Raw genomic sequence first — 19035 nt, 5'->3', positions numbered from 1 at the left:
CAGGGTGTCAGGGGATCCGGTTGGTAATGCAGGGTATCAGGGGGATCTGGGGGTAATGCAGGGTGTCAGGGGATCCGGTGGTAATGCCGGGTATCAGGGGGATCTGGGATCCGGGGGTAATGCAGGGTATCAGGGGATCCGGTGGTAATGCAGGGTATCAGGGGGATCTGGGGATCTGGGGGTAATGCAGGGTATCAGGGGGATCAGGGGATCCGGTGGTAATGCAGGGTATCAGGGGGATCTGGGGATCCGGGGGTAATGCAGGGTATCAGGGGGATCTGGGGATCTTGTGGTAATGCCGGGTATCAGGGGGATCTGGGAATCCGGGGGTAATGCAGGGTATTAGGGGGATCTGGGAATCCGGGGGTAATGCAGGCGGTGACAAAATGGTGGCAGATAAACGGACACAGTGAATTGTCACACAGCGGCTAAACGGCCGCGGATAACTGACGGTGGAGAAACAGCCGCGGTGAATTGTTCCATTCCGTAATAATCATCATTTTGAATTCGAAAATGAAAAATGTCAAAAAATAATAATTTTGTCTTAAATGGGAAAATGTTCACAATGACCAAATAGTTCTCTTAGGAATTCTGCAAACCCGTCCGAGGAAACCCGAAACAAAGTAAAAAAAAAACAGCACAAGAAAGAAAGAGGGAAAGCTGCTGAGATAACTCATATTACAAAGGATAAGGTGGGGCTTGGGAGGGGTGTACCCTATCCCAAAGCTATATGTAGCATCCCTCACACCACAATCTTGCATAAGTGCCGCGCTGTCACTGATAATTATCCCCTCTAAACATGGTAAGTTATTTTTTTTTTAGGATTTCCATTGCTACATGAAACATTTCAATGATCACCCGCTAAGCGCCTCGATATATGTCGCGTGTATGGGGGTGTTTCTAAGTGGAATTGAATGTAGCAAAATCCATGCATTGAACTTTTGTCAAACCCCAAAGATGACGAAACGCCCAAAATAATGATTTCAACTATTCCAGGTGTTTTTTTTTTTTGCTTTTTTTTTTTTTGCACTTTCTCATTTTTATAGAGGCAAATAATTCTTGGTCAGCTGTGAACTGTTCGACTTTTATTTTTTCCCTTCTAGACCACGTATACAGACAAAGGAGAAAAGGTAACATTATTATAACTGTGTGCGATACGATTACTTTGCAATGAATTCTTGTGAGGGGGATGTGTTTAATAACGCTTTCTCTCAACTCCCTTTGGTAGCAAAAGGGTTTCAATGTGTTAAATGTGTTAAATGACACCTTTTTAAGAAAAATCAGACAAATATAAGGATCAGCCATTTATATTCAATACACTGTATAGATTATTCCGATATATATATATATACACACACACATATATATATATATATAATGCAGAATAAATGAGTTCTTCAGTATTAGGTGATACCTTTTTTATTGGACTAACAAATTTATGTCATAAGGACAAGCTTTCGAGAGTTCTCCTCTCTTCTTCAGGTCAAGCAATACTGATTTACACAGGAATCAATGCTAAAACAGTGTATAGAGAGAGAAAAAAAACAGATATTTACTGTAGATAAGGTCGGGTGTTAAGTGTTTGAAGCCAAGGGACAGTGTCAAAGAAAAGTGGGGAGGGGAAGGGATGCTGGGGGGGGGGGGGGGGAGAAAGTGTGGATAAGAATAGAGGCAAGCAGGATAATTACAGACAATTTTGGTAGGGTGTGAGAAAACCCCATGTCATATATATATATATATATATATAATATATATATATATATATATATACTATATATATATATATATATATATATTCACACACACAAACACACACGAACACACATATATATATATATAGTTACACAATTCCTTACAGTGTTTCCACGCATGTCACAGGACTTCTCTTTGGTATGTGAGTTTATTGCAGTTTCGAATATTTTTTTCTTCACCGTAAGCACGGAATATTCAGTGTTCTGCTGTTTGACAGCGTTGTGCCGGCAATGTCCTGTATATAATGTATACCCGGCTCACCTAATGTAACTATGTATTTGTTATCATAACTCTGTGCCCAGGACATACGTGAAAACGAGCGGTAACTCTCACTGTGTTACTCCTGGACACACACGTTATAAATAAATAAACTCAATCGGCAGAAAATCGGAGCCTTCAGCGGAATAGATTAGTCGGAGGTTAATGATTTCAGTGAATATCTTTTGACGGCCCGCTCGCGTGAGGGGTTTTATTTAAGAGATCAGAGAACATCCATTTTATTAACACACCTTTCCCTCACATTGTACAGATGGAGCAGACTTTATTAACCCCCGCCCCTACTTAACACGCCAAGTAACGTGTCCATTTACACGCGTGTCATCACCTCAAGTATTTCCATTCAATAGCACTGTTGTTAAATAAGGCTCCAGCGTTATCCTGACGCTGTGCGTAACGCACTCCAGTCCTCAAGGGCCACCAACAGGCCAGGTTTTCAGGATATCCCTGCTTCAGCGCAGGTGGCCCAATCAGTCCCTGCTTCAGCACAGGTGGCTCAATCAGTGGCTCAGTCTTTGACTCTGACTGAGCCACTGATTGAGCCACCTGTGCTGAAGCAGGGATATCCTGAAACCTAACCTGTTGAGAAGTCTTGTGGTCTGGCCCACCCCTGGGTTTATGGGTGCAACAACATCTGCTACATACCGTATCCGTGTCTTTCTGTAGCGCCCTTAGAGTGTGAGCCTTGTGGCAAAAGCTCTCCCACTATTTCCGCCTCTCTCTGTGACACGCCTGTGTATTAACCTTGTGTAACCAGCATGACATTTCCATTTGCACCGTGTGCGATGTTATTCGCTGCACTTATTATTGCATTATAATTCCCTCTTTGGTAAAAAACGTTATCAATACTTCAAATTTGATGGTGTTGTTAAAAATGTACATTTCTACTTCTAACTTTTCCCTTTTTTTGGGGGGGGGGGTGAATTTAGCACGAACGAGGCAAATTTCTCAGCTTCCATTCGATAACGCTGTGGGTGAGCAATGCCAAGCAGGTAGGTTGACCTCCGCGTCTCGGGCGCTGAAAGGGTTAACCGGGCGTCGGGAAGGGCTATTTTGCGGCTGGCACAGTGGGAGCCCGCCCGTTCCTATGCAGAGATGGCGATTGGTCAGCAAAGGGGAGGGTCCGATGGGTAACGTCCCGGGAATCTGTTGCCACTTACTGTTATGTTAAACGCACATCTGGCGCCCCTCCTCCGTGGAATGCTCTCCGCTGCCGTCTCTGGGAGACGCCGGGACGTGTCGCCGGGACCAGCGAGGTCGCCTGCGACAGGGAATTATTCGCTTACCCAGCATCCCAGGTCCGTTCTGAAAAAGGAAACTGCGGGTTTTGTGGTTATTCACATCTGTTGAAATGCGAATGAAAGCTGCCATTTTTTTCTCTTTTAAATACCTATTTTTTTTCCCTTTAATATGCGCATCAATACAATCCACACATTGATGAGTAATTAGCTAAGTTTCCGTTCAATCTGTTCTCTGTGATCGATCGACGAAGATTCGGTTCGGGGGGGGGGGGGGGGGGAGGGGATCACTAAACGGCTGTCGGTGCAGCAGAAGAGGACCAAAGATGCAACGTTCTTTGGGGAAGATACAACTGGTGCACTGCTAGAGAAAGGGCAGGGCTCAAAAAGGGGGTGTGCCACAGCCTGTTTCAGAAGAGGAAGGGGATGTGACTTTGTAAATGGTTGCTATAGAAACAAAAAAAGGCTTGTTACATTATAATACATTAAAAATGTCATTCAGAGTTGTTTAAAAGAAATAATGCTACAAGTATTTTCTCATGGTACAGATCTGATTTATTTAAAAACACATGTAGGATATTGCTTGGTCTGCAACTTTAAAGATGCAGTTCTGCTTAAGAACGACTATAAGAGTTGCGAGCAAAAGTACTTTGCAATACGACGCCTTTTCTGCCATTCTTAACATTTGTTGCATAATAGATAAATATATTTGAATAGTTTTAATAGCTCCGCACAACAGACTCACAATTAGAGAATAGATCGTACTTGGGTGAGGTGTGTACGTGTGCATACAGAGAAAGCATCCTGAAGCAATTAGAAAAATGCAGTAATAAGGGTTATAATAATAACTTTATTTATATAGCGCTCCCCCTCGCCCCCCCCTCCAATGGAACTTCACAATTACAATATAGCCAGAGGGTGTAGTACATAGATTTTTCTCTGCACCAATAAGCTCGCAATCTAATTTTGGTTGTTAGATACGGGGAGACAACGTGACTCCCGAGGCGCTGACGCGGGGGTTTGCACCAGGTTCCCCCAAACTCACCTAGCTACTCCAGCATCATCTAGAAAGCTTTCAGCGATGGCAATAATTAGGGCACACAGAATAATAATAATAATATAATAATGATAATAATATAATAATGGGGATAATAATAATTAATAATAACAATAATACATCAAACAAACGAATGAATTGGGGTCTGCTTTTTTTAAGGGGGGCACTAGTTCCTTTGTGACGGACAGTATCGCTCCTTATTTCTATTTAATGCCGCACTGATTACAGGTCACGTTTATTGCCCCACGTTTGCCTCGATAGATTGCCCCCTACATCACTTCCCTTTAACCCCGTCAGAAGCCAGAGATGTAAAACATGCGATCACCATGCATTTGTTTCTGGGGGGGGGGGGGGGGTCGCCTCACTTTTCCTTCTCACCTGTACGCACCCCTGCAGGTCGCCTCATTTTACTGCAACAAGTTGGGGTTCGAGCCGCTGGCATACAAGGGCCTGGAGACCGGCAGCAGGGATCTCGTAACTCACGTAGTGAAGCAGGACAAGGTACAAGTGAATCAGTAAAGCGCCCCATGTCAACGCTAAAAAATGGCCCCGTATTAGCGCCCGGCTGCGCCTGTTCTGTTTCTCCAGGTGAAGGTGCAATATGGTAACACGACTCCTTGAATTTCTCATGCAGATAATATTTCTCTTTGTGTCGGCGCTGACTCCGGGCAATCAAGGTAAAAGCAGCGATACCGTGTACCCTGCGTGTGTCAGGCGTTATATTATTCCGAGCCGGGGTTTCAGCGATAATCAGCGGATTTCCTATTACCCCGGGGCCTATGGGGGCAAAATGTGGGGGGGGGGGGGGCAAAAATGTCCGCCCTCATATACATTGGCAGCGACGTCAAATGACGTCGCGTTACCGTGGCAACACGGCGCCGTGTGAAGTCACGTTGGCGACGCTGCGATTCGGAAGGAGGGCGGCGGCATGTAAGCGCCAAGGGGCGGCGGACCTTGAAATCCGCCGCTGGCAATAATACAACGTGGTTGCGGATCAGAACCACGGGCCCGTTTTCCTCCCTGCTGGGAAACCCCACACCCTGTCTGAGTCGTGGCTTTCTTCCTTAATCAGGAGCCTGGTGTCTATCCCAAGCAGGGGGGCATTCCCTTATTGTATTTGCCCCCTACCACCTCTGCTGGGAGACTATTCCAGGGATCCACCCCCCTTTCTGTGAAGAAGCACTTGCTCACATCTCCCCCAAGTCTGCCAGCCTCCAGCGTCAGAGCGTGGCCTCCCGTGGCAGCAGGGATGAGTTAGGTGACACAGACGTTTGGCACTGTGTGAGTTCCCCGTATCCCACTCCATACCCCTCCCTCTGCCCTAAATACATGTCCTGTGTGGGTAACATGGGATATCTCACTGTACAACACCATCTGTGGGGCCATTTCTGATGGGTCAGATAAAATAAATTGCCAGAGGATTTATGTATGAAGGCAAAAGTGGCGCAATTTTGGGGCAAAAAAACCCACTCCCCATATATAGAACAAAAAACCTCCTATTGAAATCTGTAGGATTTAGTTTCTTTCGTACGTCGAGGACGACACTTTTGCCTTTCTGCTGGAATTCTGCCCCCCGGGGGCGGTGCGATATTTACTCGCCCTTTCTTCATTGCGTTCCTAGAAATCGGAGCCCACCTGCTGAAACACGGCGATGGCGTGAAAGACGTCGCCTTCGAGGTGGAAGACTGCGATGATCTCGTGCAGGTAACGTACGAAAGGTGACGGGCCCGGGCTGGTTCCATACAAGTAGGACCGGCTGAGCACCGAGGCTACCAAGCTCTCTGCACAGCAGGTGTGAATATACCCTTCCAACAGGACCTGTTCAGCGGGTTCACTATTTGTTTTGGGGTCCTGTAAATCCAGTGGTGCCTATTAAACAGTGTGTATGTGGTAAGCTGCATAGGTTAGGGCAGGGGTGCTCGACTCCAGCCCTCAAGCCCCCCCAACAGGTCAGGTGTTCAGGATATCCCTGCTTCAGCACAGGTGGCTCAATCAGAGGCTCAGCCAAAGACTGCACCACCTGTGCTGAAGAAGGGACTGATTGAGCCACCTTTGCTGAAGAAGGGACTGATTGAGCCACCTGTGCTGAAGCTGTGACTGATTGAGCCACTTGTGCTGAAGCAGGGATATCCTGAAAACCTGACCTGTTGGGGGTGGGGGGGGGGGAAGGGGGAAGTTTGAGGACTGGAGTTGAACACCCTTGGGTTAGGGGGACTTTCACAAGATTTGTTTATACGTCTCTAGCCACTACGAGAGGAGAAATTACAGCGATACCTTTATATGCAAAATGTTGGATGTTCTGCTTAATGTGGGGGATATAGTGTGGGATACAGCTCCCAAATTCCCCTCAGCAAACTTAATCTACTATATATTTGTGAAAGTGTCCTATGTGTCCGTGTCTGTATGTGTCTCCCTGTGTCCCTAGCGGCAATCTCATTGGACCTTGGGCCAGGCCAATGAGATTGCTCCCTTGGGACGCCCGACCCGCACACCTCTCATTGGCCTGAGGCGGAGTGACGGGCACACACACACACACACACACACACACACACACACACACACACACACACACACACACACACACACACAGTGTCACACACACACACACACAGTGTCACACACACACACACACACACACACACACACACACACACACACACACACACACACACACACACACACACACCTCTCATTGGCCTGAGGTGGAGTGACGGGCACACACACACACAAACACACACATACACACACACACACACACACACACACACAGTGTCACACACACACACACACACCACACACACACACAGTGTCACACACACACACAGTGTCACACACCACACACACACACACACAAAACACGCGCTCATCGGGACCCGCGCGCACCTCCTCCTCTCCCCGGGTCTCCCGCTTTCCCGTGCCCCTTCCTGCCCTTTGGCCCTCCCCACCCCTCCCTGCCCTTTGGCCTCCCCCACCCCTCCCTGCCCTTTGGACCCCCCCACCCCTCCCTGCCCTTTGGACCCCCCCCACCCCTCCCTGCCCTTTGGCCCCTCCCTGCCCTTTGGCCCCCCCGCACCCTTTGGCCCCCCCGCCCCTCCCTGCCCTTTGGCCCTCCCTGCCCTTTGGCTCCCCCGCCCCTTCCTGCCCTTTGGCCCCCCCCCGCCCCTCCCTGCCCCTCCCTGCCCTTTGGCCCCCCCCCGCCCCTCCCTGCCCTTTGGCCCCCCGCACCCCTCCCTGCCCTTTGCCCCCCCCGCCCTTTGGCCCCTCCCTGCCCTTTGGCCCCCCCGCCCCTCCCTGCCCTTTGGCCCTCCCTGCCCTTTGGCCCTCCCTGCCCTTTGGCCCCCCGCCCCTCCCTGCCCTTTGGCCCCCACGCCCCTCCCTGCCCTTTGGCCGCCCTGCCCCTCCCTGCCCTTTGGCCCCCCCGCCCCTCCCTGCCCTTTGGCCCCCCCGCCCCTCCCTGCCCTTTGGCCCCTCCCTGCCCTTTGTCCCCCCGCCCCTCCCTGCCCTTTGGCCCTCCCTGCCCTTTGGCCCCCCCGCCCCTCCCTGCCCTTTGGCCCTCCCGCCCCTCCCTGCCCTTTGGCCCCCCCGCCCCTCCCTGCCCTTTGCCACCCCCGCCCCTCCCTGCCCTTTGCCCCCCCGCCCCTCCGTGCCCTTTGCCCCCCCGCCCCTCCGTGCCCTTTGCCCTCCCGCCCCTCCGTGCCCTTTGCCCCCCTGCCCTTTGCCCTCCCTGCCCTTCCATGCCCCTTGGCCCCCCCCCCCGCCCTTCCATGCCCCTTGGCCCCCCCCCCCGCCCTTCCACTCCCCTTGGCCCCCCCCCCCCGCCCTTCCACTCCCCTTGCCCCCTCCCCCGCCCTTCCACTCCCCTTGGCCCCCCCGCCCTTCCACTCCATGCCCCCTGCCCTTCCACGCCTGGGCAACGCCGGGTATATCAGCTAGTACTCTATATAACTCAATTTACCACTCCGTCTTATCTGTACAACACTCACCTTCGCAGTATGTTGGTTGATCTAGGATGGACATCCACTGAGTATAGTCCCAATGTCCATTTTCCTGTCTGACCTTGAGATACTTTGTTACCCCTGAGTCGGCGTCTCACCCCCACTGTACACAGCACTTATCACCAAGATCCGCCCCCAGAAATCGCTCTTCCTTCTCTCTCACCCAACACCCCAATTCTGGAACAATTTACCCGAGTCTCTTATAACCGCCTCCGGGTTGAGTTCTGGGAACACTTTGGCTGCCTCCTACTTTACACGTGTTTCTTAGCTGTAATCGTATCATTTGGTTCCCAGGACATACTTGGAAACGAGAGGTAATTCTCAGTGCCATTGTTTCCCCCCATGTGAGATATTTGCTAAGTAAATACAATGTATTTCGTGGCGGCCTTCATATGAACCGCGTTGGAATATAAAGCACGCTAAGCAAGTTGTTTTTTCTTTGTCTTGTTTTTTATACGCTGTTCTGTTATGTGCGGACAGAAAGCCAGAGAGAGGGGAGCAGAGATAGTGAAATCGCCGTGGATTGAAGAAGACAAACACGGAAAAGTGAAATTCGCCGTCATTCAAACGGTAGCGAAATACGAAGGGAAAAAATAATCTAATTGACTTCTGACTTTTCCCATTAACGATTAGGCTGGGAGAGAAGGGAGAGAGAGGGGGAAAGAGAGTGAGTGTGAGAGAGGGACTGTGAGTGTGTGTGTGTGTGAGTGAGAATGTGAGAGTGACTGTGAGAGTGAATGTGTGTGTGTGTGTGTGTTAGAGAAAGTGAGTGTGATGTGTGTGAATGTGTTAGTGAGTGAGTGTGTATGAGTGAGCGAGTGTGTGTGAGAGTGAGATAGTGTGAGTGTGTGTGAGAGAGTAAGTGTGAATGTGTTAGATAGAGTGACAATGTGAGTGTGTGTTAGAGAGAATGAGAGAGTGATAGTGTGAGTGAGTGTGCTTTAGAGATAATGAGTGTGGCAGTGTGAGTGAGTGTGTGCTAGAGAGAGTGAGAGTGTGGCAGTGTGTGAGTGAGTGTGTGTTAGAGAGAATGAGAGTGTGGCAGTGTGTGAGTGAGTGTGTGTTAGAGAGAATGAGAGTGTGGCAGTGTGTGAGTGAGTGTGTGTTAGAGAGAATGAGAGTGTGGCAGTGTGTGAGTGAGTGTTAGAGGGAATGAGAGTGTGGCAGTGTGAGTGCGTGTGTTACAGAGAGTGAGCGTATTTGTGTGTGCGTCTCTACTAACTGTGCGAGTCTGTGGCCTTTACTCAACACGTTGTTCCTATATTAACCACAAATGAGCAGTAACGCCGCCGGCCTGTGGGAACGACACGTTTTTCTCCTTTATTCCTCAGTACGGAGACACGACGCACACTCTGGTGGAGAAGATGGATTACAAAGGCGTTTTCTTACCCGGGTTTGAAGCTCCTCTGTTTAGAGACCCCCTGCTGCCCAAACTGTAATTATATATACGCTGGCACGCTACCTCTGTGGGGAGTGGAAGGGTTAAATCCTTGTGGCAGCGCTGGATTTCCCATTAGGGCCGGGCCTAGTGCGGCAAAAATTGGGGGGCGTCAAAAATGTCCGTCCCCATATACAGATGCCGCGATCTCAGGCCTATCGGGGCCGGTGGGAAGGCACCTCTTTCTCCTTCCGTGCCGCCATGACGTCGCGTTACCATGGTAATGTGACATCATGTCGGGCACACCGCGGCGTCATTTGACGCTGCGATTCGTAAGGAGAAGGAGTGCGGCAGCGAGGATGCGGACGCCACATGTAAGTGCAAAGGGGCGGCGGATCTTCTAATCCGCTGCTGCCTGGTGGGACGTGATGAAAGCGTGATGGTATTCGGGGTACTGGGGGGCACCCCCAACACATATATATACATACACACACAGTGGTTGACAAATCACCAAAAAATCTAGTCGCCACACAAAAAAATCTACTCGCCACCTAGTACCAAACGTGTGCTGCTTGGGCCAATATTTACTCGCCCGGGGGTTAAATCCACTCGCCCGGGGCGAGCAAATGTATAGGTTTGTCGAACACTGTATATATATATATATATATATATATATATATATATATATATATATATATATATATATATATATATATATATATATATATATATATATATATATATATATATATATATATGTGTGTATATATATATATATATATATATATATATATATATATATATATATATATATATATATATATATATATATATATATATATATATATATATATATATGTATATAGGCAATACGATACCGCACGTGGACGAATATCAGAGGCAGCACTACAAATGAATATCAAAAATCCTGTATTATTCAACAAAACATCATATCACCTTGACAAAGGTCCCGTTTGAGGACCGAAACGTTGGATATGATGTTTTGTTGAATAATACAGGATTTTTGATATTCATTTGGAGTGCTGCCTCTGATATTCGTCCACGTGCGGTATCGTATTGCCTATTTATTTGTACATGATTTGCACCCATTTTTTCTATTCAGACGGAGTGCCTATGGTTCTTTATTACCTGCTATATATGCATCTCATCCCAGCCTCTGTTTAAAAGCTGTGTTTAAAACAGCATGCATTGGCTTGAGGATTGGCTTGTGTAATACGAGCTTGAGACAAAAGGTGGCACTGAGTGCTCATTTGCATGTCATTTCCCAGAATCCCTTGCTGCAGTGGAAGCGCTGTATGCTGGGTGACAATGGGGAAAGACAGGGTTGCAGACCTGTCTAAGACATGCAAATGAACATACAGTAATATTTACAGTTGCTATATATATATATATATATATATATATATACACACACACATCTACACTCCCACTTCAAAAGAAAGCAAATTGTTTTCTATAAAATAAAGTCTATTTTCTGTTCTGTTTTGGAGGATAAATATTGTATAAAACGAGATCCAAACAGCTTCTCCCTAATATCTAACGGGCTTCACATTTCTTGAAATCAGACACAGTACCACTGCTTTTTTAATATTGTATAGGCACTTTGACCACTGCTGGTGGGAGATCATTAACCCCTATCCTGCCAGAAGGGTCACTAACACATTGGGTAACATGCTCAGCCCTTTGCATCACTTAACGTGAACCATCCAATGTATCCAGCAGTGCCCAAGAACAAAGTCACACCCAGGCAGGGCCATTGCCGGTCAGCCTGATATGTCAGTCTCAGCACCTTCCACACTCCTGTTTTCTCATGTGAGAGGTGCAATCCCAGCAATCTCCTACGCGTGTGTTTTTGAATAAATCTGTTCTGTAGTATTAGATAATACTTACTTACCTTTTTTATTTTAAAATTAAAATCTTAATGCCATTTTTCTTTATCGTTGAAATTTTTATTGTGTTTTCCATAAAAAAATATATGACGTTTCAGCAAGAGCACAGCGTAGCAGATTACAGCGATTACAATATTCCTTTACCTGTAGCAGTGCGCTAAACCAGTAAATAATATATTAAAATCACATATACTTTAGACCAGCGGTGCGCAAACTGTGGGGCGCGACCCCCAGGGGGGGCGTGACACTGCCGACGGGGGGCGCGGGGTTTACAGAGGCCCCGCGCGCTTCCCGAAGGCACTTCAATTAAGTGCCGGGGGAGCTGCAGGGCCTCTGTAAACCTAACTTACCGTGGCTCCGGCGGCTTCCTCCCTGTGTCGCCATGGCAACGCGGCGTCAAAATGACGCTGCGAGGTCATGTGACGTCACGTTGCTATGGCAACGTGACGTCATTACGCCGGAGCGCGGGTAAGTTGGGGTTGGGAGGGGGGCGCGGGAGTGAGGGGACAGCCGGCAGGGGGGCGCAGGGAAAAAAGTTTGCGCCCCCCTGCTTTAGACAATGACAAACAAAAAATGAAATGTTAAATCGATGAGTCGGTGCTCTCCGCATTGCACCGTTTCCCTCTGTACTGTACCTTTCCCCCGTTACCTTTTGTTTTTTCTGTGCTATAGGTCCTACCCTTCTTCAGGGATAACAGACATTAGATATTTTATTCTTATATAAGGCTTTATCCCACATCCCCAGCGGTGCAAGATCTTTGCAACACTTTCCTGTGTGTGATAATTTGTTGTTAGTATTCCCAGCAGTTTGAGCTGCAAACTGTAACAATAGATAATGTTACCTTAGTGAAATAAGGAGACATTGTAGTAGCTGAGTTACACTGACTGAAGGATTGATTGAAACTGAAAGGCGGCCATTTAGTGAACCCTGGCAAACAGGATCTTTGCTGATCGATCACGGAAGAACGAATCAATCAGCAGCTTAGCTAATTAGTTATCAATAAAGGTAACCAAAGGCTGCATATACTAATATATATTTTTAAGCTGTTTTGATTGCTTCTTTAAAACTGGAAACCTCTCTTGGTTGTTATAAGACGTCTGCCTGTCCTGTTCCGGTTGCAGGCCCAGTTGCAAATTGAATTTCATCGATCATGTGGTGGGAAATCAGCCAGACGAGGAAATGCTCCCAGTTGTTGAATGGTGAGTGCTTTCGGCCCTGCGATGAGGCCAGCGATGCTGGTAAAAGGCACTTCCCAAGCACACACATCGGCATTGCCATAAGCACAGCGCAGATTGGTGGTCGTGTGAACCTGGTGTGTTGTTCGATTGATGCTAAGAGAGGGCTGTATTTACTAAATGGTGCTACGCTTTAGGATACCTTCAGGTGTCAGAAATCACCTTACAGCCCATTCAAGAGAATGAATCATAAGGTGGATTATGGCAAAACATTGTCGCGTACAGGGGTGGCCAACGCCAGTCTGTAAGGGCCACCAACAGGTCAGGTTTTAAGGCTATCCCAGCTTCAGCACAGGTGGCTCAATCAGTGGCTCAGTCATAATGACTGCACCGCCTGTGGCCCTTGAAGACTGGCGTTGACCAGCCCTGGCCTAGCACATATTGGCCATAATGTCAGGTTGCATCTGCTAATGTAGGGGGGCTCAACTCCAGTCCTCAAGCCCCTCCAACAGGTCAGGTTTTCAAGACATCCCTGCTTCAGCACAGGTGGCTCAATCAGAGGCTCATTGAAGACTGATCGATTCAAAGATGGAGCCTCTGATTGAGCCACCTGTGCTGAAGCAGGGACTGATTGAGCCACTTGTGCTGAAGCAGGGATATCCTAAAAACCTGACCTGTGGGGGTGGGGTTGAGGGGGGCGTGTATACTGCAGTTGGGCCCCCCGTGCTAATGTATGAAGTTGCTTTGCATTGACCAGGGCAGGGTGCGCAAACGTTTTGCCTTGCGCCCCCCTGCCTGCCCTCCCCCACTGCTCGCGCTCCCCCCCCCCCTTACCTAGTCCGAAGCATCATGCGACATCCCCCCGCGGCATCATTTGACACCGCGTTGTCCAAGCCGACTGAATCACAGCACGGGAAGTTGCAGAGGCCTCGGCGGTCTCCCGGCATTTCATTTAAATGCCCTGGGGAAGAGCGCGAGGGCCTCTGTAGCCGCCGCCCCCCAGATGCGCGCCACTGGACTGGGGCACAGTAGATTTAGTAAAGCACGGTGGTCATTAACATTCGTGTTGATCGCCATTGACGTGATCGGCTGTTCGCCATTGTGACGGGATTCTCGCTGGCCCTTCCTCAGGTACCAGAACGCGCTCCTCTTCCACCGGTTCTGGTCCGTCGATGACCAGCAGCTGCACACGGAATTCAGCGCCCTGCGCTCCATCGTGGTCGCCAATTATGAGGAGACCATTAAAATGCCGATTAACGAGCCCGCCACGGGGAAGAAGAAGTCCCAGATCCAGGTGGGAGAGGGGGGGATGCTTGCTATACAGAGGTATTTTAATGCACAGAGAACAGCCCCTGAAATTTACGACGACTCCTGAATATTCCTGGCTCCCCACCTGCTAACGCCAGAAAATGTTTGCTCTTCGAAACCCCTAATTAATAAATCTTATAGTCGACCCATCAGCCCATCGCTAACAAACCTGTGCGCCCGATCCCAGGCAGTGTAGGATTCTGATCACGTGGGGGGGGGGGAGCACGCTTAATAAGGCCCCAAACTGCCCCTCAGTGTGTGCTGGCAGCATGGAGGGAGGTGGGAAGCTGTCAGTCACTATGGGAGCTTCCAAAGTCACATCCCACAATGCCTTGCTGCAGTGGATGCAAAGCATTGTGGGGAGCGACTTTGGTATCTTCTGCTGTAGTTGACAGATATTCCTCCCCCCCCCCCCCCCCCACGCCAAGGTGTCATTTGTGAGCTTACTAAAAGCGCAGTCCGCACGCAGTTTCAGGAACCCGCTATTCTGCCTGGGAGACGCCGTTACACATTCTTCTTAGTGACCACCTTGTTGGGTTGCCTCACGAACCCCTAGGGGTTCCCAAAACCCATTGGGAATCCCTGCGCTGAAACACGGGAGCAGAGTTGGGGTACAGCATCCACATTTTGGCCCTCATGGGACTACTCTGGGGATGGGGCCTTTCAGTTCGCTTTCTTGGGTTACTGTGCAACGTAACCCTACATCCTTAGGCCGCGCTCATGGTGCCGGCGCGGGCTAGCGCCATCGTGCGTACTCCTGCAGCCCCAGCGATGTGCGCGCTAGGCTGCGGGAGATTGGGGAGGCGATCGGGGGCGTGGCAGACGCGTCACGGAGCTGGTTCGCCCTCATTGGCTGAACCAGCTCACATGACGCTGACGTCACGCGACTGCCGCCCGAAATCACAAATTGACGTGTCTGCCCAAAATGCAGCAGCGCCGACGCGCGGCGGGCACGTGAGGAACCGCAATAGGAAATCAGGTAAGAGCCTGCAAGCGCGCGCGCAGCAGCGCCCCCACCATGAGCGCGGCCGCAGACAAGAAGCTATTTAAAAATAATAATAATATGGTTTCTTTGTAGGAATATGTTGATTATTACGGCGGCGCTGGAGTTCAGCACATAGCCCTGAATACTTCCGATATTATTACCGCGGTAAGGAACTCGTTCTGAGGATATTAGTGCCTCAGACATGGACACCACCTGCCATCAAACACTGAGAGCATATATGTAATAAAAACATATATATATTGTTTTAACAGGTTTCCAACTTAAAAGAACGAGGTTTGGAATTCATGTCTATTCCATCCACCTATTACCAGGCTCTGCGAGAGAACCTGGCATCCGCTAATATCCAAGTATCCGAAAATATAGACAAGCTGGAGGTCAGTTTAAGCGTTATACTAATGGTAATACCGCTATGCAACATGGCTGCCATTTTGCAGGATTCGACCCCTTTTCCCACCGGTCCCATGCACTGGGCGCCTCTGTAACCGCACGTTGTCCCTGTTCTAACTTTAGGAACTGAAGATTTTGGTGGACTACGACGAGAAAGGTTATTTGCTGCAGATTTTCACGAAACCGGTTCAGGACAGGCCGACGCTCTTCCTGGAGGTCATCCAGCGTCACAATCACCAGGTATGCTATATACAGGGGGGGGGGGGGGGGGTGGAAAGAGGGGGTGTGTTTAATATTCCTTTATTCCGAATATTTAATAACTCATGGGTCACTGTATTCTGCATCACTCACCACTATAATTAGATTGCAAGCTCTTCGGAGCAGGGACTCCTTTTCCTAAATGTCACTTTTATGTCTGAAGCGCTTCTCCCCATTATTCGTTATTTATATGATTGTCACGTGTATTACTGCTGTGACGCGCTATGTACATTGATGGCGCGATATAAATAAAGAGATACATACATACTATGAGTCCTCATTCAAATATATATTTTTGCCACAATTAGAATGGATTTATAAATGATATAATACAGTTTAATATATAACAAATAGGAAAACTGTACTTTGTACTTTTTATTTAACAAATCCCATTCTGCTTTACATCCTGGTCACATTTCATTTTTAAACTCTTCAGTCTCTTCCTGGTTTAGGCTTTGGCCACGCTGGCGCTAAGCGCGCTCATGCTTGGAGACTCCAAGCATGAGCGCCGGGTGTCCTTTACATTTTCGCAAGCGCGGGGGTGGGAGAAACAGGGGGGACGCTGCAGGGGAAGCTGAGTGCGCAAGAAAGTTGAACAAATTTGCTTACCCAAGCGCCGGTGAGCGCGTGTGCCCGCGCATCGCGTGAGCAGGGACTTGCATATATATACGCAAGTCACCTCACCCAGCACCGCCCGCTCAGCGCTAGCGGGGACGCAGCCTTAGAAATGAACGTTAGCTTGGGCCGAGTAGTTGCCACGGTTTCCCTAACCCTTATTGCCACCCGGCCGTGCCTTATAGCGCTTTGGAGACGCCTCTATGTCCGGAGTGGGTATGTGGATCATTGAGGATAATTACATTTCTCGGATCTCACATTTCAGGGCTTTGGTGCTGGGAACTTCAAGTCCCTGTTTCAAGCCATTGAAGAGGACCAAGACTCCAGGGGAAATCTCACCGCTCTGACATCGAACGGAGACTTGGAATTTCTGTAGGAAGAGATTGGACCAGCTTCACCAAAAAGTGCATCGGGTGGCTTATTGTAAAGAAGTTGTTGTTTTTTGTTATTATATGGTATGATATAGATACATGATATAATTATTAGGGCTATATATCTATATACACACAAGTGTGAGCAAAGGAGGGTGTTGGTGAACAAAATCATAGATGCACTTATAATGTTCATTGTTTAATACATAATAGTCTCAAAGTGATCGGATGATAAACGGGCAAGCTATGTGAGTTTAGAACCACCCGCTCGCTCTAGACCTTAAATAAAGTCCATTGTGTTCCATAAAACCCGCAGAATCTGTTCCTACATCAGTACGATTTAATAAAAGATTGTGTTAACCGTGTCCATTCAAATGTTAACTACACACTTTGCGGCCCACGCTCAAACCTCCGAGACCACCGAGAAGAGACGGTTTAAGGAATTGCCAATGCGTTGGTATTTCCAGGGGGTGCACCCGATTTACACATGCATAACATTTTGGGCCGGTTGCTTCACAAACTAAGTGTGGCTCGGGGCGCGGAGAAGAGGTTGGAGAACCATTGGAGGTTGTAGTAATATTCTTAAAGCTGCCGTATACAAAGAATGGAGACTATGGCAGACATAGTCATCCTTGTAAGGAATATCGAAGACAGTGAGGTATCCATATTGAGTGCTGCCATTCTTCCTATTGCATCTTTGTGTGGTGACACAGTGAAGGGCAGGCACCTTATCAGGGACATTTATCTGTTCTGATTAGCAGTTTTTCTCCGATTTGCTTTAATGTTCCAGTATAAAATCCAAGCAGTTTTTGTTTTTTCCTACATCCCAGCCAGGAGGGCACAAACCTTTCTCCCTGCGGCCGCCTGGCTGCTCGGCTCCGGGGTCAAATGACGTTGCGGGGTCACGTGACTTCACCTCGCCATGGCAACACAACGTCACGTGAACCCGCGGCGTCATTTGACGCCGGGTTGCCATGGCGATGCGTTGCTGGAAGCCAAGGTAAGTGAAGTTACACAGGCCTCGCAAGATCCCCCGGCTTTCAATTTAAATGCCTTCTGGGAAGCGAGCGGCCTCTGTTACTGGTGTGCCCACCCAGAAAATCTCACCCCTCCCCAGTTGGCGCACACGTGCGCTAAGCAAAACCTCAGGATTCCTTGATGTAGAAGTAACGAAGTCCAAAAGTGTGGGAGTCCCCATAAATACCGGAGAAGCCTGCTCACGTTTAATTATAGATCAATTCTTTGTGCCACTATGTCTTATAGTTCCTCTATACTACTTGGGTTCTGTAACTAGCAATACCCGTCATTAGCGCCCGCTGACGTTGTACGTTTCCACAATAAAATCTCTCGCTGCCGTTCTCATCTGTATAGTTTTTTTTCTGGAATTGTAATGGTTTCACGGCTTACATAATCCTGCAGGGATTCCAAGCTCGATTATAAAGTATTTCATTTTAGAAAAATCCCCCAAAAAGGTGGCCGTTTTTTTAAAGTCCCTTCTCATATCCATGTTTTCACACTAAATATTACTCCTAAACAGAACACTAGTGCAGGATCTGAGCATTTTTCTGTTGGTGGGGAAGAAATGACCAAGTCAAGAAAATGTAACATAAATATATCAGATGTTATTACCAGAGTTAACGACACAAAACAGCGCCCTAAATAACACGTGTTAACAGATTTCAATAGTACTATGTTAATGCAAGTGTGAGAGTGAAATATCCATCTACCCGGTGTGTATATATCTAGTAAATGGATATATTACTGTATGCTCATCTGCATGTCTTAGGCAGGTCTGCAACCCCGCCTTTCACCATTATCACCCAGCGCACAGCGCTTCCACTGCCGCAAGGGATTCTGGGAAATGACATGCAAATGAGCACACAGTGCCACTTTTTGCTTCAAAACCATTCAACATGGTTCCCTGTTGTATACAGTATGTATGTATATAACCGAGGTGATCCAATATACCAGCACAACACAGCAACTGTTTTTTTTTTTTTAATGGTCCATTATGCAGACAAAAAGTCCGATGTATCGGTCCCCAGTTTCTCAAGGGTCCCCCTGGGGACCGACACATCAGGGTGTTTGTCTGCATTATGGACCATTAAATCACTTTGTTCAATCGCCGTGTTGTGCTGCTATATTGTGTCACTTTGGCGATTGTTCTTTGTTTTATATGCCACTCCCTTTACCGTGCGCCACAAATGCCTTTTTTTGGCACATCACGCTGTGTGTGCGCGCGCGCAGACACACACACACACACACACACACACACTAAATGAAGCACAATGAAACAGTTTATCTGTAA

General features: G+C 48.3%; 1 protein-coding gene across 1 annotated transcript; it reads left to right on the top strand.

Annotated features, from left to right (window-relative positions):
* Positions 1-769: 769 nt before the first annotated feature.
* Positions 770-18071, top strand: LOC142476445 (4-hydroxyphenylpyruvate dioxygenase-like). Its single transcript, XM_075581819.1, has 14 exons — positions 770-802; positions 1104-1130; positions 2958-3020; positions 4720-4824; positions 4958-5000; positions 5945-6027; positions 8799-8888; positions 9650-9753; positions 12729-12806; positions 13914-14076; positions 15169-15240; positions 15348-15470; positions 15607-15723; positions 16622-18071. Exons 1-14 carry the CDS (start codon positions 800-802, stop codon positions 16730-16732), a joined length of 1182 nt encoding a protein of 393 aa, XP_075437934.1. The 5' UTR covers positions 770-799; the 3' UTR covers positions 16733-18071.
* The last annotated feature ends 964 nt before the right edge of the window (positions 18072-19035 follow it).

The sequence above is a fragment of the Ascaphus truei genome, unplaced genomic scaffold (genome assembly GCF_040206685.1).
Source record: "Ascaphus truei isolate aAscTru1 unplaced genomic scaffold, aAscTru1.hap1 HAP1_SCAFFOLD_1610, whole genome shotgun sequence".
Taxonomy (NCBI): Eukaryota; Metazoa; Chordata; class Amphibia; order Anura; family Ascaphidae; genus Ascaphus; species Ascaphus truei.
The sequence above is the reverse complement of the archived record's forward strand: the minus strand, read 5'-3'. Positions and strand labels throughout refer to the sequence as shown.

What these genes read in the sequence shown, in the direction of transcription:
- LOC142476445 (XM_075581819.1), top strand. An exon ending in GCTGACTCCGGGCAATCAAG is followed by an intron (nt 5,001 to 5,944) that starts GTAAAAGCAGCG and finishes TTGCGTTCCTAG; the next exon opens with AAATCGGAGCCCACCTGCTG. An exon ending in ACTGCGATGATCTCGTGCAG is followed by an intron (nt 6,028 to 8,798) that starts GTAACGTACGAA and finishes ATGTGCGGACAG; the next exon opens with AAAGCCAGAGAGAGGGGAGC.